Source organism: Zeus faber (assembly GCF_960531495.2).
Source record: "Zeus faber genome assembly, chromosome: 1".
Taxonomy (NCBI): Eukaryota; Metazoa; Chordata; class Actinopteri; order Zeiformes; family Zeidae; genus Zeus; species Zeus faber.
In genome coordinates this window covers 35,039,728-35,066,270 of record NC_137193.1, presented here as the reverse complement: position 1 = coordinate 35,066,270, position 26,543 = coordinate 35,039,728, and the positions used below count along the sequence as shown (strand labels likewise).

Here is a 26,543-nt window from a genome sequence, read left to right as displayed (position 1 = left end):
AACTGCATATTTGTGATGTACTTAACACGTAATCACGTTCTTACATTAAATGTTAATATTATATGTGGACCCAAAATATATTACATTTTATTCCAAAAATTGGACGAATCATAAATTACACACATCACTAAGGCGCCGATCGGCGTCATCATAGCGTCATTCGGCGGGGGGCGGGGCTATGAGGCCGATCTGATCTGATTGGTCGACAGGGCGGCTCTGTTGCGCTCGAGACGCCGGACAGGCTTGCTGCTGTAAAATGGCGCTGTCTCAAGGAACAAAGAAGAAAGTTTGCTATTATTATGACGGTGGGTGTCGATTTTTGCAATGGTTTGGTGCAGACCAAGCCACACGGACATGTTTTTCGATGATTGAATTTTAAGAAAGAGATGCCGAATGTCTAGCTAGCAAGTGGAGCGAGCCTGCTCGGTCTGTTGCTAGCTAGCTAGCTGCATGCTATTGCTAACCTTTACGCTATTTGGTTCAGCCACGCTGATGTTAGCTTTTAGGCTATATGATTCAGCTGTGGTGATTTTGGTTGAAATTAGTCTTTAGGCTGCATGATTCAGCCATGCAATTGTTTAAAAGGTGTATTTGGAAACTGGGTTAAACCATAGCCACTTCCCCGTCGAGATCAATAGCCAACCACTCGGCCATTAAATCTGGCAATGAACTCGCTTTCTACTTCACACAAGCAGCCATCGTTTCTATATCTAGCTTTTAAACCGTGTCCGTCCCCACATATGTGGGTTAAAGCTAAACCCTCCAATAATTCAGAACTACCACAGCTGTATCTGTCCACTTTTATTCAGACGGTGATGCTCTGTGTAATCTGAGGTTCTCTCTTAAAGGGGATGTGGGGAACTACTACTATGGCCAGGGCCATCCAATGAAGCCCCACAGGATTCGCATGACTCATAACCTTCTCCTCAACTATGGACTTTACAGGAAAATGGAGATCTATGTAAGTTTTGCAGCCGGCCTATTTCACCTTAACCTAACATACCTTTTTTTTTTTCCCTTCTACTCGGAACAAAAATCTTGAGTTTCATTCAAAATATTCCACCTCAGTTTAATATACACTTGGAAATTGTGGGTAAAGTAAATTATAAGATTTGGGGATGCTAATTTAGATATTTTTTATGACTGATAGCCGACCCTCATTAACCGATCAATAACGTTTTCCGACAATATTAAAATATTGTGGGGGGTTGGCAGTACGGTATGTTTTTATTGGACTATAAATACGGGGGAATATAAATCAATTTTTATATGCAAACACAACTCTCGCAATCACAGAGAGGCGTGGAGCCATTCCGTGTTTTGAGCCGTTCCTCCAAATAAAACAACTAAAAAACACACCGTTTTTAGTTTACACTGTTTTTAGTTGTCTTATTTGGAGGTACGGGGCTGGGAGCGGAGGAACTCGTGCCCTGTTCCTCTGTGCGGCCCCCCAAGGTCAAATATTCGCATTGAACAGCCAAATCCGATTTGACCGACAAAATTCTGATTCTGGTACAGCACTAGAAATAATTAATAATCTGACACACACAAAATAAGTCCCCCATACAGTATGTTTAATGTACTGACCCACCTAGTGACGAACGGCGTAACTGAAAAGGTTCCCCAGAAGCCCTTGAACATAGGATGGAAGACAGTCAATGATGATAACTAAATGATTATTGTGTTTATATTTAATATCCTCCTGTAACACCAGCAAATAAAATAAATACAAAAAATATTTTTTATTGTATTATTTGCGGTGATGACGGCAATGAGCTCAACCCCGCGGTGTCGGCCCCATTAGTTGTATTTATCAATGTATTTCTTTTTTTTTCAGTCTATAGTATTATTTGTCGGTAAAAATATCGGTTAACGGTTAATTATCAAAACCCCTAATAACATTACATAGGCCAGAGGTTTGTTGCTCTGCAGAGCATTAACACTCACTCCCATTTCACGCCAAGAACTTCACATCAGCGCAGAGTCTGGGACCTCGTCATGACGTGAGACTCCCAAGACCCCTGACACTATTTTAGGTCTTGGCTCTATTCTTACTGGCTGCACGTGGCAATTGGAGCGTCATTCCCCATAGGTCCATTAAAAAGATGTATTTAGTGAAACTGTTTAATTACCAAGTTGTGTGTGTGTGTGTGTGTGTGTGTGTGTGTGTGTGTGTGTGTGTGTGTGTGTGTGTGTGTGTGTGTGTGTGTGTGTGTGTGTGTGTGTGTGTGTGTGTACTGTCTGTATATGTGTATTACTGAGTTCAATTTACAAACTAGAAAATTTCCCCCGACATCAAATTGAACCTCACTTATGTAAAGAAAATATTAACATTCTAGCGGGAAAATAATGCAATGTTTACATTTTGTTTCATACAAGTAGGAAACTGGTAAATAAATCCAACATAAACACACATGCTGAGCATCTCTGCATCTCTTCTACTTGCCAAGTTACCATTCAAAGTAGTGCTAACTCTGTGCGTCTCCCTCATGTGACGTCACGTTAAAGTTCACGGCAATGTCAGAGTTTTATGTGGTTATGGCTAATTGCATTACAAAAGAATCCAGCTGTTATTCTAAGTGGGGGAAAAAAAAAGTTACATCAAAATTGCTAGGCTATTTCCCCACACATGAGTTCACTGGGTATTAGTGGTGGGCGTTCACTGATTCGTTCACCAAATCGCGAAAGATTTCCAATGATTCTCATGTTCACTAATGACTCGTTCTTGCAGTGGATCCGTTCAGTGAGTCTTCCCTGCAGCAAAGTCCGTGCAAGAAGACTGTTGGCCTATAACCATGTTAAAACAAGTTTGACGCCCCATAATATTATTATTATACTTGAAAATGCTGCGTTCTGCACACACTGCATATCAGGCGCGCACCATGGAAATGCTGACATAAAATATTATATTAAGACAGCCAAACATAAGTGATCAAAATAATAATAATATAAACGCATAAATACAGAATTTAAATTAACTATGTAGAATAAAAATATCTAATATAAAGATTCTCTTGTATTTTATTCTTTCCCGCTGTCCTCCTGGTTGTTTATTTTCCCATAAATAATAAATATCCTGTATTTTTAACCTTTCTAAAAAGGGTGGGTGTTGGTGCGGTCGCCGGAACAGAGGTGGGGTGTGTCGCGTCAACCTTTTTTATTTATTTATAGAGTTTTTCTTTCACTGTTGGAACTAAGAGAACTGGCGGAAACATTTCTGAACTATTTCCGCCAGTTCTTTAAGTTCCTTCACCGATTAGTTTGCGAATGACCTCTTGCAGAAGCTTTTGCCAAAAGGCGTAGACTCAAACAAATGAATGGTTTTGGTTGAGGATTCCATTCATTTCGTTCTCTCAAAGATTCAGTCAAAGAGAACGACTCGTTCGCAAACAACCCAACACCACCGGGTATGCCAACTTTTAAGTTGCCCTTGAAGTGCACGCTTTTGCTTCCAACACCATCTGCATTGATGTTTTCAGAGACCTCACAAGGCCAACGGTGAGGAGATGACCAAATACCACAGCGACGACTACATTAAGTTCCTCCGGTCCATTCGACCAGACAACATGTCAGAGTACAGCAAACAGATGCAGAGATGTGAGTAGTTAGTTATTTGCCCAAATCACCAGTGTTGAGTATTTTTCCTCACTGACTAAACCATAACGGTCAATGCTTTTGTCCCCGACCACAGTCAACGTAGGGGAGGACTGTCCTGTGTTTGATGGCCTCTTTGAGTTCTGTCAACTCTCGGCGGGGGGCTCTGTGGGTAAGTTGCATCAGCCAATCCTTCCGTTCCAGTGTCAGTCTGTTTCCCCTTCAAACTCTTTCAAAAATGTCCCAAAATGTCTTACTTCAGCTGGGGCAGTGAAGTTGAACAAGCAGCAGACCGACATCGCCATCAACTGGGCCGGCGGGCTCCACCACGCCAAGAAGTCTGAGGCCTCCGGCTTCTGTTACGTCAATGACATTGTACTGGCCATACTGGAGCTGCTCAAGTAAAACTCAGTTTCTTCTCACACATCAACACCAAACTTACCACAAGTTACCATCAGACCATCAGATGTTGTGTGTTGTCAACTGACTAGTCCTTTGTGTCCAGGTACCACCAGAGGGTCTTGTACATAGACATAGACATCCACCACGGTGACGGAGTGGAGGAGGCCTTCTACACCACAGACAGGGTCATGACCGTCTCATTCCACAAGTACGGAGAGTACTTCCCCGGCACCGGAGACCTGAGGGTAGGTCCTGCAAAGTAGTGGCCACCCCACATAGCTTCCAGGTGGCAGAGCATTTTGAGCATGGTACTTTTAGATGAAACGCGTCATTAAAAAAAGCTCATTTAAAGCTTGGTTGTTCTAGATTTCAGTATTGGAATCTGAAAATAAGTGCTATGCTAAAACAGTTAAGTGAATCCTCTAGTTCATAACCCACTCCCCTCTTCCCTGTACCACGTATAAATATATATACACTATAACTATAAAGATATGTTATATAATATATACGTACCTGCTTTAATGAGAGAGAGCTCATTTGTCCAAAAATCAGTCTTGCAGGTCATGCAGGTATCAGTCTTCAACTGATACCTGAAGACACCCTGATGAGCCAAGCAGATTCCACTGCGTCAATAGCATCAACCTCACATACAGGAGTAAAGTTATTATTGGATGTTTTCCTACCTTATAAACAGTATATGAATGAATTAGGCCAACAGGCTCCTTTGAAAGGCGCGCATCAGCATTTCTATACTTTGATGATTCTTAAAGTCACAAATGTTGTTGAATCGAAGTCTATTTTTGAGTCAATTCCATAAGTCACGTACTGGATGTTTTCAATGTGTGCAGGACATTGGAGCAGGGAAGGGTAAGTACTATGCAGTGAACTACCCTCTGAGGGATGGCATCGACGACGAGTCCTACGAAGCCATCTTCAAGCCTGTAAGGCGACTTTTCTTCTCCCTTTAATTGCAGCAGCAACCTCCCAATGCTCCTTCCCTTCAAGTTTCAATGTCTGCTTATGTGATTGTTGCGCTAGATCATGGCTAAAGTAATGGAGATGTACCAGCCCAGCGCCGTGGTTCTGCAGTGTGGAGCTGACTCGCTCTCTGGAGACAGACTGGGCTGCTTCAACCTAACAATCAAGGGTGCGTGTGTTCAAAACCTTTTACCACTTTCCCATTGAAGGGCGAGACATGGTTCAGTGCTAGCTATGCAGGTGGTGAGCTAGTGATGGTTCTGCACTAAGTATGTTAGTTGAGAATCTTTTTCCTGAAAGAATGCCGACCCTCGTTAACCGATCATGAAGTCATCACATTTGCCATCAGGGCACCGTCCACTTCATCACCCTCCAGTCACCACGTCCAAATCCTCTGCTTCCTCGCTGTGCACGTACGTCCACAAACTGTTCATCCTCATATATGGTGGCAAATATCTCCATATTTAATATTATCCAATATCGGCGTCAAGCTTATGGATGGCGTTAATCGGCCAAAATTGTTATTGTCTGGTAAGAGACGGTATTGTCTCTTGCTGTCTAAATGGCTTATTATTAACATCAATATTCTGCACGTCAACTGTGCTGCCCTCACGCGCACCAAATATTTATTTAAAAAAAAAAAGGACCGCCCGATCCCAAAAGATACGCTATATTTCAGATTCTGTCATGTCCCATACAATGTTTCATGCTATTTCTCATCATGCGTTCTCAGCTTTTGTATTTTTAATAGTAATGTTAATTTAAAAAATAAATTGATTCACTTTGTAATTTTGTGTGTGTGTGTGTGTGTGTGTGTGTGTGTACACGCACGCACGCACGCTTAGCACTAGCGGTGGCATCTACGTTCTATGCAAGGCCCAGAAGTAGCTCCAACACTGTTTTGACCTGTGACCATACATCACCCTTAACAGTTATAGCCAAATTTGAAGGAGTGAGCATTTCTGAGAGAGGAGTACTATGTTTCTGTACCGTAGTCGTGTCTCATGCGCCTGTCGCCCCCTCCAGGCCACGCTAAGTGTGTAGAGTACATGAAGAGCTTCAACCTGCCTCTGCTGATGCTGGGTGGCGGCGGCTACACCATCCGCAACGTGGCGCGCTGCTGGACCTACGAGACGGCCGTGGCGCTGGACTGCTCCATCCCCAACGAGCTGCCCTACAATGACTACTTTGAGTACTTTGGGCCGGACTTCAAGCTGCACATCAGCCCGTCCAACATGACCAACCAGAACACCAACGAGTACCTGGAGAAGATCAAGCAGCGGCTGTTTGAGAACCTGCGCATGCTGCCCCATGCCCCAGGCGTCCAGATGCAGGCCATCCCCGAGGACGCCCCTCACCCCGACAGCGCCGACGAGGACGACGAGGACACTGACAAGCGAGTCTCTAGTAAGCACAGCTCGTGTGTGTGTGTGTGTGTGTGTCATCTTGCAGTCATGTATAAAAAAAAACAAAACACAAATCAAATCCTGTGATGCGTGCGTTGCAGTCCGGGCCCACGACAAGAGGATAGCCTGCGAGGAGGAGTTCTCTGACTCCGAGGACGAAGCTGAAGGTCAGGGAGGAGGACGCAGGAACGCTGCCAACCACAAGAAGGCCAAGCGGGTGAAGAAGGAGGAGGAGAAGGAAGGAGAGGAGAAGAAAGGTGAGGCCTCCTGAGTTTGTTGCTCAATTCACTGCTGGTTCCAGATTCTAACCTTTCCTCCCTCTGGTGTTCAGCGGAAGTGAAAGAGGAGGAGAAAGAGGAAGAGAAGATGGACACTTCAGGGTAGAGTTTCATACCAGCTTTCAAGACCTGTGTGGTTTACACTGCTGAGCTGTCTGAAGAGGTTATAACCCATGTTTTTAATGTTTCAGACCAAAGGAAGAGGTGAAAACCACTTGACTTGTCACCCAGACGTCCCGGCTGAATCCTATATTCTCACTGCGATGATGGAAAGGACGTGTTTTTTTTATTCCACTGTAGGTCCAATTCCCACTGAAAACCCTGCTTCCAGTATCATGTTTGTGATGTTTCTCTTCTTAAAATGACAAGGAATACCAGCGTATGGGCCTCTTATCATTCATCAACCGCTTTGTGAATCCTTACAACGGGGTTAATTCCCACCATCCACCTGGCACTCCATTGCCATCCTGTATTTGAGTGAGATGTTTTCACAGCTCAAATGCTCTGGGTCTTTCCTTTTTTAAACATTTATTTATGATACTGTTAGAATAACCAGCGTTCAACCGACAGACATTGGGCTTGTTTAATAATCAATGCATGTTTAGAACGTCCTTGCCTTTTCCACGTACGTCGTGATGGCCCGTTAGCAGAAACCCCAGACTAGTCCACAGTCTGACCACCCGCAGTAAGTTATTTCGAACCATATTGAAACTATTTCTTGAGCCTGTCTTCCTGTGGATGCAGGTCAGCGTTTTTGCCCTGCATCATTCCATGTACATTTAGGTAAGAATGGGTACGCATTTCCTCACACGGGTGAAGGTTTTAGATATTTTGTACCATCATACAAGTGGAAGGATTGTGAAATCACTCTTATGGAGTTCTATCCTTGTGAAATGTGCATTATCATAACTTGAATTTGTTATAAAAATAAAGAAAATGCTTAAAAGTTGTTATTTCATTTTAGAAATTGCAGCAGACAATACAAATTCAAATCATTTATTTGTGGAAAAATTAAATACACTCAGGATCAGTTAGATGGTTACTACAACTCAATACACAAGCCCACTGTGACAAAGTTTAACAGATGAGCTCGAATAGCTGCGTTATGTGACCAGACAGCTGTTGCATCACCAGGCTGCTTCCTTTTGATCTCATTTTCTTCATCTGTACTTGTCTAAAAAAACAAAACACTGAAGTCCTTGGAACCAGTCTGCCCGTCTCCTTCATCTGAACTGTAACCTCAGTTCAGATGAAGGAGACACTGGCGCTACACTCCTGAGTGTCGACTTGCACGGGGTAGAATGTGAAGCTGTGGCGTTGAAGGGTCCGTTTACGCCTCCAGTTCAAAGTCAAAGTACTGTGAGTCGAAGTAGTGAATCCTCACGTATCCGTCCTCCCCTCCACTGCTGTAACTGCACCACAACCAGAAGGAGGAAACTGTCACCACAATGAACATCAAAATGCTTTTTTATCTGATAAGTGTAGTGTTTAGTACTTTACCTCTTGCCATCAGGGTGGAATGCCACACAGTTGATGGGACCAAAATGTCCTTTGACTCTGCCAAACTCTTCTTCATAGGCTGCGTGGAAGAACCTGCGAGGACGTAGCACAGGAGAAACGGGGGCTTAGTGGAATGTTGAGCAACTTGACATGTTTTCAGGTTCGGCAGAACTGCTTTACGTTATCTGAACGCGGAGCGTAAGCGTAAAACATGGATGGAGGAGGAACATGGTGCTTCGGAAAATTAAAATTACTCATTGGACGGATCATGAATAATAATCTACATAATTATCCAGAATATCTGAAATATCATAACCCATAATATAATTATGGATTATATTAATATATTATATGGGTAACATCTGCCCGTCTGTTACCGTGCCACGATAGCCGCCGCAGTCAGCCGGTGCTTCAGGGCCTTTAGAGCTTTTTGGTACACAGAAACCAAGTGATACGTTGCACAAAAAAAACGAAAAGCTGGTTTCCTTATTACTAATAACAAGAATGCCACCCGACCCGCCCACACTTCTCTCGACAGTTATCCTCACTGCATGTTTCCTCACCTGGCCTCAAACTTGCCGATCCTGGTGGAGGTGGTGGTGACCTCCATGGCCTCCTGTCCTCCTCCCATCACCACCTGAAACAAGTGTCAAAATCTTAGCAATTGCATATGGATCCATCTCAAACCAGGACCGTACATAGACTATGCCTATGGCCCCTTTTAGACCTGTCATTAATGGCGATCGTTATCAGGATAAGGAAATACACATGTTAACGCAAGGTGTAAATGCAAGCAGACGCAATGGGAACGTCAGACCAGACTGCCAGACCACATCTGGAGATGATCTGGCTCAATTTGAGATTGTATCTCAGCCAGGTGGAATTGCAGTTTGTGAGAAAAAAAAGAACCCATCCACAAGTTGAAAACGTCATCTTACTCTTCCAGCGCTCTTCTTTTTCCAGACACTGAATGGACAGGTCACAATTTCTCATAAATGTAATGGAACGTGTTTAGACTCATTCCATCCACTCAGTAGCCGCTAACACCAATCATCTGTCTTGTGGCGCATCCACAGAGAGTGATTTGATGTAGGGGTATTCACAACGGCTGCAAGAAATATGTTTTAGTTGCGGTTGTCTTATTTCAGAAAGTTGCAGATGACGACCCCTTCCTCAACAAAGTTTTAGTCAATGAAAACTTGTAAAATTATAATCACATTTTACAGTCCATCTTATAGTCGTCACACAGGCCTAGGCTGTCCATGCTTTATATTTTAAGTTCTCTAGATAAATAGATCAGAAAAGTGAAATCCACGGTACTATCAAATGGCAAAAGTTCATGGAAAACACATCACCGGCCTTTGTCTGGGATGACATAACGATGATGTACCTGTATTTGCAGTATTTAAGTGTGCAGCACTCAGACTGCTGATGGACCTAAAACAATTCAACGAGTTGAACTGAGTGACTTGTGAAGACCAGAGTCTACAGAGCATCTTCCATTCTCCACGGTGTCCACTCCACTCTTTTGTTTGTCACCACCAAATGAGGCTTTCTAACATGACTTCAAGATTTCGGCTTGTGTTTAATACAAACAAGATTAACATTAATCTAACGTTCATTAGAAAGGAATTTTGCAACGACCTCACAACACTCACCACTAGGGGTGCAATTGATCACAAAACTCAAGGTTAGGAACAAATCACGGTTTTGAGTCATTGGATAATTTTACCGCTGAGCCAAAAAATGTCCAATGCTTAAATAAAATCTTCAAATATATAAAATATTCAATACTCAATTGATAAATTAAAGTGCAATATTAGACACGCATGTTACCTTCTTCCTTTAAACACGGTAGTGAATGAAAAACCATGATTAGATCTGCCCCCAGTAACTGATGTTGTTTAATTTATTTATTATATATATATATATAAATAAATTAAGCAAGTTTGTTATTGTTGTAGAGAAGTCTACGTCTCAATACACGATTCAATTCTCGATTTATGCATGTATTTTTTTTTTTGCACCAACCCTAACAAGTCTTGATTTTTAAAGAATACACTTGTTTTTAAATAAGTTACTTTGAGTCCAGTCACATTAAATCATTACAAATAATATTTTTTTAAATATAAACAAAATATTTCATACATTTGCAGATAGAAGAGACAAACAACACTACAATAAGTGTCTCTCCTCCGCCCATCACGTCTGTCTATTCTGATGTAATCTCGACTTTTTTCCCCTAATTCTACTCATATCACAGCATCATGTTCTGTTAAACATTATTATCTTATCTTAGATATCACAATCCAAATCATATCCATTATGTTAACTACTCTATTTATGGAGCACGTAATGGTACCTAGCAGCACTTCTCACAGCTTGCTGGTCACTGTTCATCCCTCTCAAGTGGACAAATCAACTGGAAATATTGTTAAATATCATTTTATTGAAATATATTTTTTCTTTAAATGATTAGAGGGCACAGGCTTCAGTTCACCTCCTCCAACCCACCTCCTCTCTAAAGCTCCGCTTCAGTGATATAGTTCATTTCCAGATAACGTTACATTAGAGATCACATTTATGTCAACAGTATTACCCACAAAATTACAGGGAGAAGCGCAAACCTGCTTGTGATTTCGAAGATCTATACTGAACACTCATTTCAATCTATTTTCGATTTGGAATCTAATCGTGAGACACCCCTATGTGCCAATCATTGCGCTTCAGAGTAAAACAGCACCGCGTATGTCATTTCTATCTTCTTTTCACGGCAACCGTACATCCAGATTTTGGGAATTATTTCTTTTAAAAGTAACAGCGGCAGTAAAACTGTTTTTTTCCATTAGGATTAAAATTTTGCAATTGAGCCGCGGTTCACATGCAAGCCGAACTATTACACCACTGCTCACCGTGACCAAGGCTGGTACTGTATGGCGGTCGGGAAAGCTTCATGAGAACATCGAGCTGGCTCACATAAAATCAAGCCGAGCAAGTCCAGAAGCATGTTTTTCGTCAAGGATAGCAGTCAGACAAACACTTTACATTGGCCATGAGACGATTCCAAAAGTCTCAGAGAAGCCTGAAAGAACCTAGGTTGGTGGTACAATGCATCCCTCAAAGATAGAGAACGTAGATCAGCTCAGGAAGGATGCCGTCAGTGGTCTGGAGAGCTTCGACAGAACAACACTCCCTTGAAGCTCAGGTGTATGGAATTTGGGCTCCTTCCACGCCTCATGTGGCATCGGCCACTAACCCGATATGCAGCTCCAATCTTAAAAGGTAGAAAAGCTGTAGAGAGTGATCAGCACATATGCAAGGAAGTGGCGTGGTCTTCCCAGGGGCCTCAGCAGCATAGCTTTACGGCAAAGAAGTCCTAGAGCTACCCATTTCCAGTCTCTCAGAGGAGTACAAGTGCGCCAGGAGATAATGCTAACAGAGTGGATTGATCCATTTGTAGCCCAAGCTGCCCCCAGCCTGGCTACTGGAAGGAAATGGACCCCATCAGAAGCAACAGAGCAGGCAAAGGCGGCACTCTAGCACAGGGACATCGTGAGCCGAGTCCAGCAAGGCAGGAGTGGTCTTGGCCTTGGGGCCAGCATACCAGCCTGGAACAAGGCTGCTCGGGCTGGAAGATGTCCTGCTATCTCTCAAGAATCTCAGCCAGTGGTACGGAGAAGATCCCACATGCTCCCTCTGCCCGACTCCAGGGGGGCTGCAAGACAGGCCTCATTCAGGCCTATAAACCGAGCAGCAAGTGTTGTGGTGTATTGCGGCAGTGCTGGAAGGTGGCGGATGAGCATCAACGCCCTCCCTCCCCCTTCCACCGACTGTCCGGCAACAGCATTTGTCCGGAAAGGCGAGGGTCAAGCCAGACTCGGCACATCAAATCCAGACACTGGGCGGCTAGGCGGGGCACGCGTTTGGAGATGGAGGCAGACTTCCCAACAGAGATTGCGTCAACCAACCTCAGACCAGACCTTGTGCTATGGTCGGCCTCACTCCATGTCCTTTACCTCATCAAGCTCACAGTGCCCTGGGGGGATGCAGTGGAGAAGGCCAGCGAGCGCAAGAAGTTGGAGAACACTGAGCTTACAGCCGATGCTAAACAACGTGGTTGGAAAGCAAAGGTCCGACCGGTTGAAGTAGGCTGCAGAGGGTTTGTAGCCACACCAACGTCAAGGCTACTCTGGGATATGGCTCTGCAAGGGAAGGCCTGACAGCAAGCAGTCAAAGATCTCTCCAGAACTGCCTAAATGGTAGTCAGTGGCTCTGAGTGAAGAGGAAGGACTGCACCTGGGCCCTCAGATAAGTAAATGGTACTTAGGGACCAAGGTCCCTCTCCATCTCTACCAGGTGGTAAGAGGGGAGAGGGGGACTGGAGGGAAGCCCAGCTAGGTGGGGGAGTGGCATGCCGCAGTCCTGGTCACCACTCGCTGTACTTTATTACATTTCACTGCATATATGTATGAAAGTATGTATATGTATGTGACAAATAAAAAATCTTGAATCTTGAATCTTGCATTTCCTGCATGCTCCGGTGGAAGAAAATGGATTTAACTTGCCAAAAGCGGCAGAGGGAATTCCTACTGACATGTTTCAAGGCAGGCCCAAGCCCTCTGCAGAACTGCTGAAAAGGTAGTCAGTGGCTCTGGGTGAAGAGAAAGGACATGGAAGCTCAAGGAAGTAGATGCACCTAGGGGGTGAGCCTAGGATGCCGGGATTCACTGCCGAAATCCTCTGGGGATGCCGTGGGCCTATCAGCGAAACACCGGACAAAGAGGGCGCCACCTGGAAGACGCCATCATTCACTTGACCATCCCGCAGAGTCTAGGCAGCATTTCTCATGTGTGCAATCAAGGGATACTAACATCTAGTCCTACATGACAGATCTTACATGGTCCATAATAGGCGAGATGGCAGCAGAGTTGACGGGTCTCTCTGTCTTGAAGGTCTTGATGTGATCCAGAGATGTGGAGTCAAAAAGCTGAAAGGACACACACACACACACACACACACACACACACACACACACACACACACACACACACACACACACACACACACACACACACACACACACACACACACACACACACACACACACACTTTTTGTCTGCTTCTATTAAAGACACCTAAAGTGAGCTCCTGTTTCCAGGTACTCTTTCGGAGAGTGTTTAGCTCACTGCATAGCCAGGTACATCTTCACGTGGTGAGGGAAGAAGACTTCCCTCAGAATGATACATTCTTACACAATTAAGATCCTAGCATCATCAAAAGGTCTTACATACAAAATTCCACCAATCTAACGCATTGCACATGTGTAGGTGGGTTTGTAAATTGTATGTATATTTAACCAACCAGAAAGTGGCTGAATCTATTCTACAGGGGGGTTACCTTGGCGGTGTTGTCCTTGGATGCACTGATCATCATGGTGAGATCGACAGATGTCTGGAGGTCATTGATTTGCTTGGTGTGTTCCTTTATCTTCTTTAGTACCTCCCCGGACTGCCAACAGACAACAGCAGCACATGACATTATGCACTCAACACTGCGATAAACTGTTTATGTTGTCATGTTTGTGCCACTGCTTGCAGCCAAACTGCCCTATTCTCTCCCAAAATTATACTTTAGTTGTAACGTTTGCAAATGGTTTATCGTGAACACTTAAAAATATGGTCTTGTGTACGGTTTTTGGCACCTTAGCACTAAACTGGTTGATCTCTCCATTCTCGTGACCAGCGAGGACAAACTCCCCCAGCGGCCCCCACGCGGCACTGGTGATTTTGGAGTCGCTGCAGGGGATTGACTGGTAAGGCTGGTTGTCCTCTGCAGAGACCAAAGAAATGCATTTAGGTCATGCCACTAGAGACCATCATCACCACCATTTTATTTATTTTACCATGCAGTATAAAAGTTTTAACTCATCAGCATTTTAAATAAAAAGACAAAAATTTGCATTGAACCAAGTGCCATTTAGAGTCCAGCATCAATCCATGATATCAGTATGACAAATAACGATAAATTGACAGTGACAGTAAATTTCAGATAGCTGTGTACCTATTTGCTGCGGGTCCCTCAGGTCAAAGAAGTTCAGGAAGCACTGGTAGCCCATCTGTTTGTCTGTAGAGAACATGATGATGTTGCCGCTGAAGTCAAAGCCACACGTTCTGACAGCTGAGCTGGTCTGGAGCAGTGCCAGCTGTTTACCTGGGAGCACAGCAGAGGGAAGGTGGCTTAATGTGCCGTGAAGAACAAAAACAAAGAAAAAGGACAACAAAACAAACCTTGCAAACCCTACACCTCGTTTCCACTTACCAGTCTCACAATCCCACAGTCTACAGCTGTTGTCGGCTGACCCTGTTAACACGTTCTTGGTGTCCCCTTAGCAAATACATGCATTAAAGAAAATAAGTTCTTTTTCCAACATGAACACACATATAATATTAAAAGAAACCACAGCAATTTAACATGGCTAACCACACAAAAGTATTTGTTACAATTTAGAGAAGCTGGAAGAGGATACAGTCGCAGTCGACACACCACACGGCTCCAGTGTGTCCGTTGTAGGTGCCGAGCCTCTCGCCGTTGACAGAATACCACGCATTGGCAACCTGGGTCAAGGCATTAAAACAACGGCGCCCGTTAAAAGGTTACCATCCATAAACAATTGAATGGTGACTTTCGCCGGTCACACTTTCAGCGGGATAAACTGTTGCGAGGCACTAGACGAGTTGATGGAGGTAAGCTCCACTACACACCGTGTCTTTGGCGACGGAGAAGAGGAGGTCTCCTTCCCTGTTGTATTTGATCTGCGTGATGGACCTCTCATGGCCCTGGAGCAGGATGGGTTTCTGTGGAGAACAGCAGCGGGGCGGTTACTTTCGCGGACAGCACTTTGCATCAGCTGTAAAAACATCATGATCCATCATGACCATAATGCGAATTAGCCCCTGCCATACCCTTAAACCCACGTATGTTCCGCTTTTAATTGTCCTCCTATAATAGTCATATTTTGTTAGTTACTAAGCAGCAACCCCTACCGATGCCAAATTGACTGTACATGAAAATGTACCCGGCCGAATAAACACATTCTGATCTCTGTGCCGGCGCCAAGTCAACTGGCTGGCAACGCGAATTAGCTGGCAAGCTAGGCTAAAGGTAGCCGAGCTTGATGAAAACGGAGACGCGCATTTCAGTCGGGCAAACGTTTTCTCATCGACATGATAAATTCAAGAGAACCGCCACGTACAAACAGACACGCACCATTTCTATATCATACGAGACGGTGCTTCGCGTCGGTGACTTGCGTTGTGGGCACAGAAAGGGAAGCGCACTCGTGCTCCACAAGCCCGAGCAGCAACGGAAAAGGGATCATTACTTCCGGCGCGCAGCAGTGACGGAAGGACGTCAGGCGCGCCCTCTGCCGGACGGAGCAGTGCTGCCAAGAATTCTTATTTGTTGACGCTCAAACAAAAAAAAAAAAAAAGAAAGTCACGTTTTTTCCCATTTTTTTGTGATATCAAAGTGTATATTTACAGTTTAGATAAACCAGAACTGCAAACTCAATAACTGAACAAACAACGGAATTCCAATTTAATTGAAAAAACCCCAAAAACAAATATATACACCAATGCAGTTTTGTTTTTTATTTTACAAGAAAAAAATGTGTACAGCACAAGATAAAAATAAATGTGAACCAGATGAACACAAACAACAGGAAAGTTGTCTTTGGTTCATCCAAATATGCCATATAGCAGTAAATATCTTGTGGAATTGGAGGTGCAATACATTTCTCCTATGGAACATTGTAGGAATAACATTTGCAGTTTGTGTGAATTAAAATGAACAAAAACTCTCCGTGGTCCTGGAGAAGTAACTGAGAATGTCAGAGATTTCTAACAGCACCAATTATCCTTCATTTCTGCCATTGTGGATGAATGTTATTTGATATGTAGCCATGTACGAGGTTTGGTTTAATTAAATCCAAATAAAATAGCTCACAAGTGAGTTGCATTATGGGATGCAATGTCCACGTACAGGGCAGATCTGGGAGTCACTTGGTGTAACGCACGGCGAGATGAATACACATTCAGAGACACGCGCTCGCCACTTTAAACAGGAACAAAACCAAACTAAAAGGCAAGTTGCATAGAATTCCTTGAACATTCAACTCCAGGCAACTTCAAAAGTGCCACACTTAGGATAAGTATTGGCTCTGGTGGCAGGATGGAGCCAGTGGGTGGGAGGTGGCATTCCAAAACAAATAGTAAAGCAAATGTACCTAAATTCAATATTTTGTAGATGTCAAAGGAATGCCAATTTAAAAAAAAAAAAAAAAAAGTCCAAAAAAAAAAAAATAAAAACCTTGACTGAGGAAAATAGAGTTTTTATTTTTATAGTGGTTCTCTGGAATATACACGTTACAATCACATTAGATATAACCTTTAAAACAGTAATTACACTCCAGGAGCAACTAAATATGTGCAATAACTTATCAAAACCTAGAAGGTTATTTCCCTTAGCACTCAGGAGGAAAAAGGAAAAATTGGGGTTATTTCCTCGTTTGAAAGGAAAATGTTTTTGGAAATGCATTGAGTAAAATTTGAATTTGTTGACTCGGATGAAGTAATATGTGTTAAGATTAAACGAGACTAGACTTCTCTTGATCTCTAAATGAGATAAGACTTCTGTAAACCGAGAGGGTATATATTGTCTTATACTGCACATGTTACTTCACAGTACTGAAGAACTTAAGGTCCTTCACGTCTGACGCACACTACAAAATGTATGCTCCCGCCCTGAAAATTATTATTTTAACTCATATTTTACTTCTATGATACCGAACCAAACTGACTGATCCTGCCCTACATTTTGTGTAAGAATGTATGCCCTTAGGAATGTACAGCAAAAAGAAGAAATTAGAAACAGGCGAGGCACAATCTGTTAGCAGAGAAGATCCTGGGAGAAGACTAATTAAGCTGAAAACTGACTGCAGATCATAATCTCAGACCTTGGTGTTTGAAAGCGGGAGGAATTTGGATGAAGCCGATCCTACGCATTGATCAAGTATCGAGTAGCGAGCAGCTTGCTTGCCACCGGCTGGTTGTTTGACACTGGGAAGGCGGGGAGTGATGGGAGGGCGGGGCACGATGGGAAGGCGGGGCGCGATGGGAAGGTGGTGGCCGGAGCAGTGACAGCACTGTCCAAGCGAGAGGCCTCAGTCCTGGGCAGCAAGGGGCAGAGAGCAGGCCTCCTCTGATAGGCCGCCTGTTTCCATGTCCGGGCCACAGCAGCGCGGGGGTGAGTGGGGTGCGGCGTCAGGGACAGAGGAGCCGTTCGGGTCCAGGCAGGACTCCAGGGGCGAGTCCATCGGGGGCGGGGACGGGGAGTCGGCCCCTGGCTCTCCGAGGACGGAGTCCTCCGGGCCGCTGAGGTTCTGCACCTTCTTGCTGAGCTCATTGCGCTCCACCTTGAGAGCCCTGCGCAGCTTCTCCAGACGCTGCACTTTCCCCTGGAGAGCGTCAAACTTTTGGTCCCGCATGGTCTTCTGAAAACAGAAAAAGAAAAAAGAACAAACACAAATAACTCTGTAGCATCAGACAATGGTTCTCTCTGCAGAATTTGACATTTCTCACGTTATTCACCAATAGTCAAGTAAGTAGTAAAGCTGGATAAGTGGGGCGGTACCATTTGGTGAGGTCAGCAAACAGTATCAGAAATGGTAGCAGTGGACAGGATTGATGTCCAAAAAATGGAATTACGGATGTTCCACAGCATCCTTGAACAAGGACGAACGCAGCTGATTTGGACAAGGAGGCTAATCATTTGCTGTTTTTGTCTCGAACAAACATGAAAAACCCCATGAAATTTTTCTTCTGCCATTCATGTTCAGTAATTCCTTTGAACGTTTTGGCGGAAGGGTCAAGGGGCTGTTATAGTCACCGAAAGTAAGCCGTGCAGCTCATGGCGCGTGCGCTACCAGAGAGCATGATCATAGTGAGCACGTTGCTGTGTAGATGCAGTGATGATATTCTCCTGAAAGACAGGGGGCGATGTGCACAAACCACCAGGGGAAACTGAAAGAACGGCTGTAAACATTACAAAGAAATCCTGAGGGAACGATCTTAATAACTAGAAAAGAGAAGTCAAATTTAAATAGGAAGTGTTAAATGTAAGTACATTTATTGTAGTCAGAGGTATTAAAATAGTCCAGATCTTTGGACAGAGACAGCGCTGTCTCCCTCTATGAATTCAACGCCATCTGGTTATTTTTGTGGTCAGGCAGGGACGGATTGTTCAGATTGTACCTGCGGACCTCCGCACAACCTTCCTTTGGAAGAGTCCATCTTGAATTACCTGAAGTGCACAGTGTGGAGTTCCAATAAAAGGGAGGCGCACACCCTCACGAAAAAAAATAGGGTCTCTGCTTCTTAGATGCTGGAGAATTTCCCACAATTTCACAGGGGCTAGGCTAGTTGATTCCATTTTCGGCTTTGCATTGAGCTCACACAGTTAGCACACAGGCAGCTGCTACCTTGGTACTGGACACACTAGGATTAATTAGTATGGACAACTCATCAGAATGTGGCTAACATACTTTTGTACGTAAATTATTCTTTGTAAACAATGTAAAACCACTAGGGCAACGTATGATTGCGTTTATTTCTCCTTACCTCTTCAGCCATCTCCAGAAGAGCCTTGTTGCTGCTCTCCCATCTGGAGCGATACATCGTGGTCTCCTTCTCCAGCTTCTTGATCTTTTTGGTCATCTGGGGACACAATAACAAGACATAGGCAAAAGGCAGCCGGGTCGGCAAGACAACTATTTTGCGCGCGCGCACGCGCACACGCACACACACACACACACACACACACCTTCTCCATCTCCTGTTTGAAGGTGGTGAAGACCTCGTTGCTCTTGGACAGAGTGGACTGGAACTCCTCAAACTTCTCGGTGTACAAAGACAGCTAGTGGGAACAGACACAAGGTACGGCGGGGTTCAGTTGCAGGAAGACTCGCAGCTTATCGCACATTATTGAGGCAAAGCTTCCCCCCTGAAAGCAGAGAGTTTCAAGGAAAGACAGAAGACACATGAACAGAGCAATGGGCGTGGTTCGACGGTGGCAACCTGCTGCTTGAGGTGGACTTCCTGTTGCTTCATCAGCTCGCACATCCTCTGGGACTCCACCGCCTCCTTCAGCAACTGGACAGGAAAGCGAGGAGCAAAGTGAGTCAAGGTTTCTATTTGAAAGGAGGATACTGTATTTTTATAACTAACGCATTATTATGCAGCAGGCAAATCTCACAAAGTCCTTCTCTCTCTCGTGGCGCTCCTCCGACTCCTTCAGCAGCTCCTGGGCCTGGTGGAGCTTTGCATCAACGAGTTGCTGCTGCAAGTCTTTGTGCTTCACCACTTTGTCTATGTGCTTGGGGGTGGCAAAGGAGGAGGAAGAGGTGCTCAGACCACACAAAAAAAGCATTAACCTTCTGGTTAATTGTGCCATTATCAGCCTTCGTCATACTACCGCTCAACAATTAAAATGAGTGAGCCAGGTCTCATACTTTACAGTGAAAACGCTGTATTTTCATGAATGTCTAACAGATATATAAAAGGTTTTTAAATTAAAATACATTGAAAATGTGGGCGGTGGCTATTCACACACACACACACACACACACACACACACACACACACACACACACACACACACACACACACACACACACACACACACACACACACACACACACACACACACACCTCCTCCCGCAGCTTGTACTGTTCATAGAGCTTCTTGAGCTTCTCGGCCAGCTCGGTGTTCTCCTGCCTGAGGCTGGCATTCCTCTCGTTGTGCTGCTCCATCTGTGCTTGGATGTCATTCAGGGTCACCTGGAAGTGGGAGGTCACCTCCTTTCTCTTCTCCTCCTCCAAGCGTGTCCTCTGCATCCCCTCTTCCTGGGGGGACGGGCAAGAAGAAGAGGGTCAGCTCGTTGATGTCAGGGACAACCTTGCATGGTTGCACCTAGTTTAGCCTCTTTGGTGGAGTGACTAGCCCTGCTTTACAGTGAGGGGGTTACGCCGTTTTCCATAGCGGCCTTTTCTTTCGCTGGAAAGGGTTTTGCATTAAGGTTGAAGAGATGTTAGGTATCTTTAATATTGGGGCATACTAAAACACGTTGACATTGGTGGCATCAACATGTATGTTAGGTTCACACTCCTGCTGATGCCCTGGACCAAGACATGTAATCTAGATCTGGAGCTGGCCCCAGGGCGCAGTGCTGTGACTGCCCACTGCTCCTTAAGTTGGGTAAACTTGTTGTATCATATATTATGTTTTAGAATAGTCATTATAATATCATCCTGATATGATCCTAATTGAGCCCAATTGAACTATTCCATATACTGCTTGGGAAGTTTCTTTAAGTTTCTTTCTTTAACTGCGGCACAATTTGCACACACCCAGCACTGATTCACCTCACTAGGGATTATCAGTTTCAGGATCCATCCAACATCTCTGTGCTTGCGGGCCCCTATATTATTATGTAAATAGACTTCAGGGTAGCGCTGGGAGGACAGACTATGCTGATTTTGAAAAAAGGAGGTTTTTTTCCAAGGTGTGCTGTTGAGACTAAACAAGGAAACAAAGAAAGAAAGTAAGCCAGATATCAAGAATCAACCTTGTAGGTGTAGCAAGTGAAACACTGTTTCTTTACCCATAACTGACAGCCTACATTTCACAACATATAGTTTAATTTGTAATTACATGGGCATTGCTTTTTTTTTTTTCCTCGCTTAACTATTGCTGTTTGACTTGCAATGAGAGGATGGCCACTTCCTGCCAAATTCACTTCCAATTTTTCTCCAATGAGAAGTTTGGAGTGTGGCTAGTAGGTGAACGTCATGCGTTACCCACACCATGTCCAACAGTGATAAATGAAGCAGATTCAACAAAGGATCGGCTTATAGCTGGTACCTATCATTTTCAGGTGGAGGACTTTCCTACACAGGGAGGAATGTTGTTTGTCAAAAACGTTGGCCGATGACTGAGGAATAGATGTATGGCAGGAGGTTTGCCATAGAAAAACACTAAATAGCTACAAAGTAGGGATGGAGGTGGTCTTAAAGATGACCTAACGCAATGTGAGGGGGAGTGCCGGTGTGTGCTCACCTTGAGTGTGCGGTTGTGTCTCTGCAGCTCTCTGCACAGGCTTTCGAGCTTGCTGCGGGCCAGGATGGCCTTGCTGTGCTCATTCCGCAGGTGGTCCTTCTCCTGCACCAGCTGGCTCTGCTTCTTCTGCAGCGCACGCATCTGCTTCTGGGAGGTACGCTGCTCCTCCAGCTGAGTGACAACAACACCACAGAATTTGCAGCCATTTGTTTTTCGCATTAGGCATCAAAAGTCCTGTCAAGCTTTTCCATGGTAATGAATACAGGTGGGAATTATTATCAGGGAACTCCAGATTCAATGCCATTACAGGTGACACATTTTCATAATATTGAGATTCTGCAATCGAATAAAAACAAAAAACAAACAAAAAAAACAAAACAATCGTTTATATTTCTTTGTCAGATGGCAAATTGACCATGACATAGCAGTGGTGGTTTCACAAATGTTGAGAAGCAATGCCACCCAGTCCACTGTTTGCGAGATTTGGCTGCTGATATTTCAAGCTGACCAGAGTGACGACATCTCTGCTACTAAGCAAAAAAAAAAAGAAAAACAAGAAAATAAACACTAATTTCAAAGGTGCAGCATTTCAAAGGTGGGGGAAACTTAGGCCTTTAAAAACGTCAAAACTGATGTGGAGGGCTTGGAGAGTGATATAGCGTTAGTCACACATGCTGGCTGGAGCTAACGTTTGTTTGTTGATGCTGCAACAACAACATCTCAAATATAGTTGGGGGGGGGTACGCACAGCTCTGATCAGAGCGATCTTTCCTCCAAAGGAAGAAAATAAAAGCTCTTGATGTATTTAATTTACTATGTTTCCAGCTGCTGTGGAGCAGATTGCTCCAAAGAAAATCCACCCTGCGTTCTCACAGCCAGGCAAATACCCCGGAGCTCGGCACAGTCTGCGAGCCAATGGTTGGGAACCTCTGCACTAGAGGACATTCCATGGTGATGGTCAGGTTTATTTCCCACTTTTATGGCCACATCTGTGGAATTACTGGCCATTCTGGTCAAAGGCGCACTCTCCCTTGTACACACTGTCAAATGCTGGAGGAGAGGGAGACGCGTCGCTGCGCTCGCGAGTCTCCGCTGACTTTGCCCCGCTACCGGGAATATTTCTCTCAAATGTGCATTCACTGTGCAACAAACTGGATGAAATTAAATCAGACTTTATTGCTCATCACCTGTGAATTGATTCGCTCACCTTAGTTAAAACATTTATAATAAATTATTTATTTATAAAAATAAAAATTACACATGATATTTTTTAATATTAAAATTTTGAATTTAGTTCATACAGCCCTACCGGAAGATGTAAACATCTTCCACTGAGACTGAGAATCAGTAATGTAGCCAAAATATGAAACATTCAATAGATATAAGATTTTAATTTAACTTGTATTGTCTTGCATGCAAACACATAAAAATGGTCACCGTTAATTGAGGAATCGGCATATCAACAATGGTTGACCTCATGTGTTTGCGTATGCACATTGTGTTTATACGGTATTTGCATCAGCTAAAGACAATTGTGAAGTTCATTGGAAATAAAAGATGTCCAACTGAGTTCCATTTCAAAGGACACACCTTTGAAAAACACACAACCAAACACTTTAAATACAGGAGCGCTCAGCCTCCCCCCAATTAAAGATAGTGAACTGTCCACAGTTACATTAAGTCAGAGCATGCGGTTGTTAATCAGTATTAAATCATCTCCATTTGCAGGGCCACTCACCAACTCGGCATACTTCTTACAGAGGCCTGCCAGTTTTTCATCAGGGGTGCTCAGCGTGTTCAGGGTCTGCATAAGAAGCGTGATCTCTTTTCCTGAACGATAGAGGGTAAAAGGCCCGTTAGACAACTCAATACATCTACCGCTAGGCTTTGCCACAGAATTTATTGAAAGAAACGCCAAAAAGCCACATGGAAATAGTTGCGCCAACTCTCCTGAAAAAGGGTGAAACATTTTAGGGTCCGAGGCAACGAGACCAGCAAGGTCGGTGACCACAAATAAAATTTGAGTGCAACGCTTTACTTAAACAGATTTTCAACAAAAGTACAACTTTTAAGTAAAGACACCTGCATTAGATGCTACATACATTACATTATTACATTTAGCAGACGCTTTTATCCAAATGACGGACGCAGCCATCAGGAGCAATTAGAGGTTAAGTGTCTTGCTGAAGGACACTACAGCATGCTAGCAGGAGGAGCCTGGGATCGAACCAGCAACCTTTAGATTACTAGACGACCAGCTCTACCCCCTGAGCTACATACATAACCATAAACTCAACCTGCAGTGCGTCCCCTATCGCTAGTCAGCGATACGCCATAGCTTACTTTACATGTCATCATAGCTCACACTCGTTGAGCAATCGGCCTCGCACAGCTAGTCTAGACCTCGTAAGCTCAATGTGCTGGCTACGTCATCCTTACCCAACCCCTTGACCTTCTTCTTCTCTTGGGTCTTCTTCGGCTCTTTCTCCACTCCACTGCCACCCCCATTAACTTTGCCCCCGCCGGGCTTATCATCCACCCTCTCACTGGCGACTCCATTTAGCTCGGGGCTGTGGGATTGACCGTTGGGCAGGGCAGAAGGGTCGTCTCCCATGGTCTCCATGCAGTAGGTGCTGAGGATGTCCTCCAGCTGACGGCTAAGCTCTTCTGCCATGTCACACCGGGACAACGCCGCCTCGGCCACTAGATAGAGCGGAGAAGAGCGGCGTTGCTTAGGGACAGGAGATACATTCATTTTCATTTCCCTTTATAATTCCTGGAACCTTCAACTTGAATTCACAGTGTGTGTAATTTTTCAAACACCACATCCACCACAACATCTTTACCTCCACTAGCTTTCTCTTTCCGCTGCGGAGGTGTCCCTGTTGGGCGAGTCTCTGGTTTGCACTCCTTGTGGCTGCTGCTGTCAGCTCCATCCGCTGCAGCAGTGGCGGTGGTGGAGGTACCGAACTCCACCGCTTCTGTGGTAGTTAGTGCACCGTCGTTGCCCTGGACAACAGACTCCTCTGCGTCTTGCTTTTTCATGTTCCCGATCTATAGGAGCGTCATAATCGCAGCTTGTCGTAAAACTTCGCGAAAGTGCAACGATGTCACTTCGATCCCAACAATCGGCAACTCGCCAACCACACACACCGCGTGGTCAACTGTTGTCGGCTGTCAATACGAGGTTGTTTCGACCAGATGAAAGTTAGCCCAACTTGTTGGGTTACTAAGTAGCTAGCTTATGCTGCTTGATGCTAACAGTGACGTCCAAAATTCACGACGAGGCTATGCTATTACCCATTATTTAAACAGCACAGCCGGCTAAGGTTTAATATACAATTACCCGGTATGAGTTCAACAGCAATATAAAAAGACACTCATTACCTGTACTCAGTGAAGAGGTGAAGCAGCGTGAACGCGAAGCCACCGCGGTACGACAAACACTTCCGGTCAAAACTCCGTTTTCGATTAAGTTTGATCCAGCGCCACCTACTGGTCTGGAGGCGCGCGCGCACACACACACACACACACACACACACACACACACACACACACACACACACACACACACACACACACACACACACACACGTTTTCATCATAATAAATGTGCAATTACTTGTGAAATGGCTATGCATTCTCACACCGAAACAGAGTTTAACGCTTGTTACTTTCGTTGGAATAGGTTATTTACAAAACGCATGGAAATGAAAGCTAAGGCTATTTGAATGGATTTTCTCGAGCGTAAACCACTTTGACATTACCTGTGACAGCACATGTCGTGCACAAAAGGTGCTATGCAAATAAAGCTTTTATTATCCATCGGATTTGCTTTAGTGGAGCAACGGTTGAATCAAGCATTTATCTGGCGTGACTTCACGTTCATTTTTCTGCTTTGAAAGCTTAAAAATGGGTTTCAATAGAAGACCATGTGATTGAGCTCAGGAAATAACTTCCCACTCCCATGAATGGTATAATTATTTAAAACCTGTGATTTAGAAAGCATTCACGTTTTTAAAGAAATAAACACCAAAAAAACAAGATGCATTGAAGTGTTGCAACATACCTTTATTTGTTTTATACAGTTTATCCACTGGACAACTGTCAATTAAAAAAGAAAAACTTTACATTTCTAATATAGTAAATGTTTTTTCATGTTTTGGTGTCACGTTCGTTTGAAGTGCGAGCAGTTTACTAGTCACTCATTCATACCGTCGGTCAACTCAAGTCACAGTAACTCGGAAGGGATATCAAAAATTGGATAGAGGAATAAATAATCTAAGACGCAAGAGGCCAAACACAAACACATAGCATTGTAAACATTTGTAGCATAGACACCAAACCAAGGCTGATGGTTTTGATGTAGACATTACCAGTGTCTACGACAGAAGAGCAATCCCTGCGCGATAACAGGTTTCTGATCATCTCCTGACAAGGACAAAATTAAATGCTTGAAATAATTATCAAAAATTCTATTCCAAGCCATCTTAATCAAGGAAGATCAAGAAAAGCATTTTAAAAAGCTTGTAATCAACTACCATTTTTAACCCCTTGGTAATACCTGGAGATTCTGCAGTCTCCACTTCTCAGAAGTGATTAGATTCACTATAATCCATGTCAATATAACATAGTTGTATAGCCTTGATTCAATGTTTTTCCTTTTTCAGTGCAAGTCACTGGACAATCTCTGAATCTCAAATTTCACACGAAAACGCTTATTTTCAAAAACTGCTTCCGTTCCATGGAACATGCACTGAGATGCCTTATTTTGAACTGTATATTCAACAGTCTGGGCTGGTCTGTATTCCTTTGGTGTGAGTGGCATACGGGGAAGGGAGGGTGAGCCTAATTGTGGCATGTTCATCTGACTTGAGCTCTAAAGATCTCTCATTTCAAGATCAAGTTGTTCACAAACATTTTACCTCGAAATCAAATCTCCTTTAGACGAACCTTAAAGTGGTCAAAATCCAGAAACTGTTGAGCTATACATTGAGCCAATTTCACTCATGAAAAGGTCGGTACCTGCCAATTTCTGCTGCTATAGTCAGGTTAGCGGAGCCAAAAGTTTCCAAACATTGCACTTTGCACTCTTGGAAGAGCAAAACAACCCATAGATCTTCTATTTGCACACTGAGTAGAAACATGCCATACCTTGAAGAAACACCAGCTATGAGATATGCGACCGCAGTCTAAACATCACAAGTGGTAC

General features: G+C 44.0%; 3 protein-coding genes across 3 annotated transcripts; 1 reads left to right on the top strand and 2 right to left on the bottom strand.

The window, feature by feature from the left end:
- The first annotated feature begins 230 nt into the window (after positions 1-230).
- LOC307229945 (histone deacetylase 1) lies at positions 231-7,032 on the top strand. The gene is made up of 12 exons (XM_080000078.1): positions 231-305; positions 849-961; positions 3,480-3,597; positions 3,692-3,766; positions 3,857-3,995; positions 4,100-4,241; positions 4,845-4,937; positions 5,035-5,143; positions 6,001-6,381; positions 6,482-6,637; positions 6,712-6,760; positions 6,850-7,032. The coding sequence occupies exons 1-12, from the start codon at positions 257-259 to the stop codon at positions 6,875-6,877; spliced, it is 1,452 nt and encodes a 483-aa protein (XP_079856204.1). The 5' UTR covers positions 231-256; the 3' UTR covers positions 6,878-7,032.
- A 608-nt stretch (positions 7,033-7,640) lies between these two features.
- Positions 7,641-15,523, bottom strand: eif3i (eukaryotic translation initiation factor 3, subunit I). Its single transcript, XM_080000999.1, has 11 exons — positions 15,425-15,523; positions 14,920-15,012; positions 14,685-14,772; positions 14,477-14,542; positions 14,219-14,368; positions 13,860-13,987; positions 13,556-13,666; positions 13,056-13,145; positions 8,722-8,795; positions 8,159-8,251; positions 7,641-8,070 (listed from the first exon to the last, which is right to left on the bottom strand). Exons 1-11 carry the CDS (start codon positions 15,425-15,427, stop codon positions 7,989-7,991), a joined length of 978 nt encoding a protein of 325 aa, XP_079857125.1. The 5' UTR covers positions 15,428-15,523; the 3' UTR covers positions 7,641-7,988.
- A 269-nt stretch (positions 15,524-15,792) lies between these two features.
- txlna (taxilin alpha) lies at positions 15,793-24,754 on the bottom strand. Its single transcript, XM_080014014.1, has 11 exons — positions 24,719-24,754; positions 24,178-24,385; positions 23,771-24,034; positions 23,070-23,161; positions 21,332-21,502; positions 19,924-20,118; positions 19,469-19,588; positions 19,291-19,365; positions 19,037-19,129; positions 18,835-18,930; positions 15,793-17,708 (listed from the first exon to the last, which is right to left on the bottom strand). Exons 2-11 carry the CDS (start codon positions 24,374-24,376, stop codon positions 17,379-17,381), a joined length of 1,635 nt encoding a protein of 544 aa, XP_079870140.1. The 5' UTR covers positions 24,377-24,385; positions 24,719-24,754; the 3' UTR covers positions 15,793-17,378.
- Between the last annotated feature and the right edge of the window lie 1,789 nt (positions 24,755-26,543).

Coding starts and splice junctions, on each gene's coding strand:
- eif3i (XM_080000999.1), bottom strand. Junction 13,667..13,859: donor TCAACCAGTTTAGTGCTAAG/GTGCCAAAAACC, acceptor GTCTGTTGGCAG/TCCGGGGAGGTACTAAAGAA. Junction 8,796..13,055: donor TCTCGCCTATTATGGACCAT/GTAAGATCTGTC, acceptor CACTTGTTTCAG/GTGGTGATGGGAGGAGGACA.
- LOC307229945 (XM_080000078.1), top strand. CDS start 257: ATGGCGCTGTCTCAAGGAACAAAGAAGAAAGTTTGCTATTATTATGAC. Junction 962..3,479: donor ACAGGAAAATGGAGATCTAT/GTAAGTTTTGCA, acceptor TGATGTTTTCAG/AGACCTCACAAGGCCAACGG. Junction 4,938..5,034: donor ACGAAGCCATCTTCAAGCCT/GTAAGGCGACTT, acceptor TTGTTGCGCTAG/ATCATGGCTAAAGTAATGGA.
- txlna (XM_080014014.1), bottom strand. CDS start 24,376: ATGAAAAAGCAAGACGCAGAGGAGTCTGTTGTCCAGGGCAACGACGGT. Junction 19,589..19,923: donor AGTACAAGCTGCGGGAGGAG/GTGTGTGTGTGT, acceptor GCCACCCCCAAG/CACATAGACAAAGTGGTGAA. Junction 19,130..19,290: donor AAGTCCACCTCAAGCAGCAG/GTTGCCACCGTC, acceptor TGTTCCCACTAG/CTGTCTTTGTACACCGAGAA.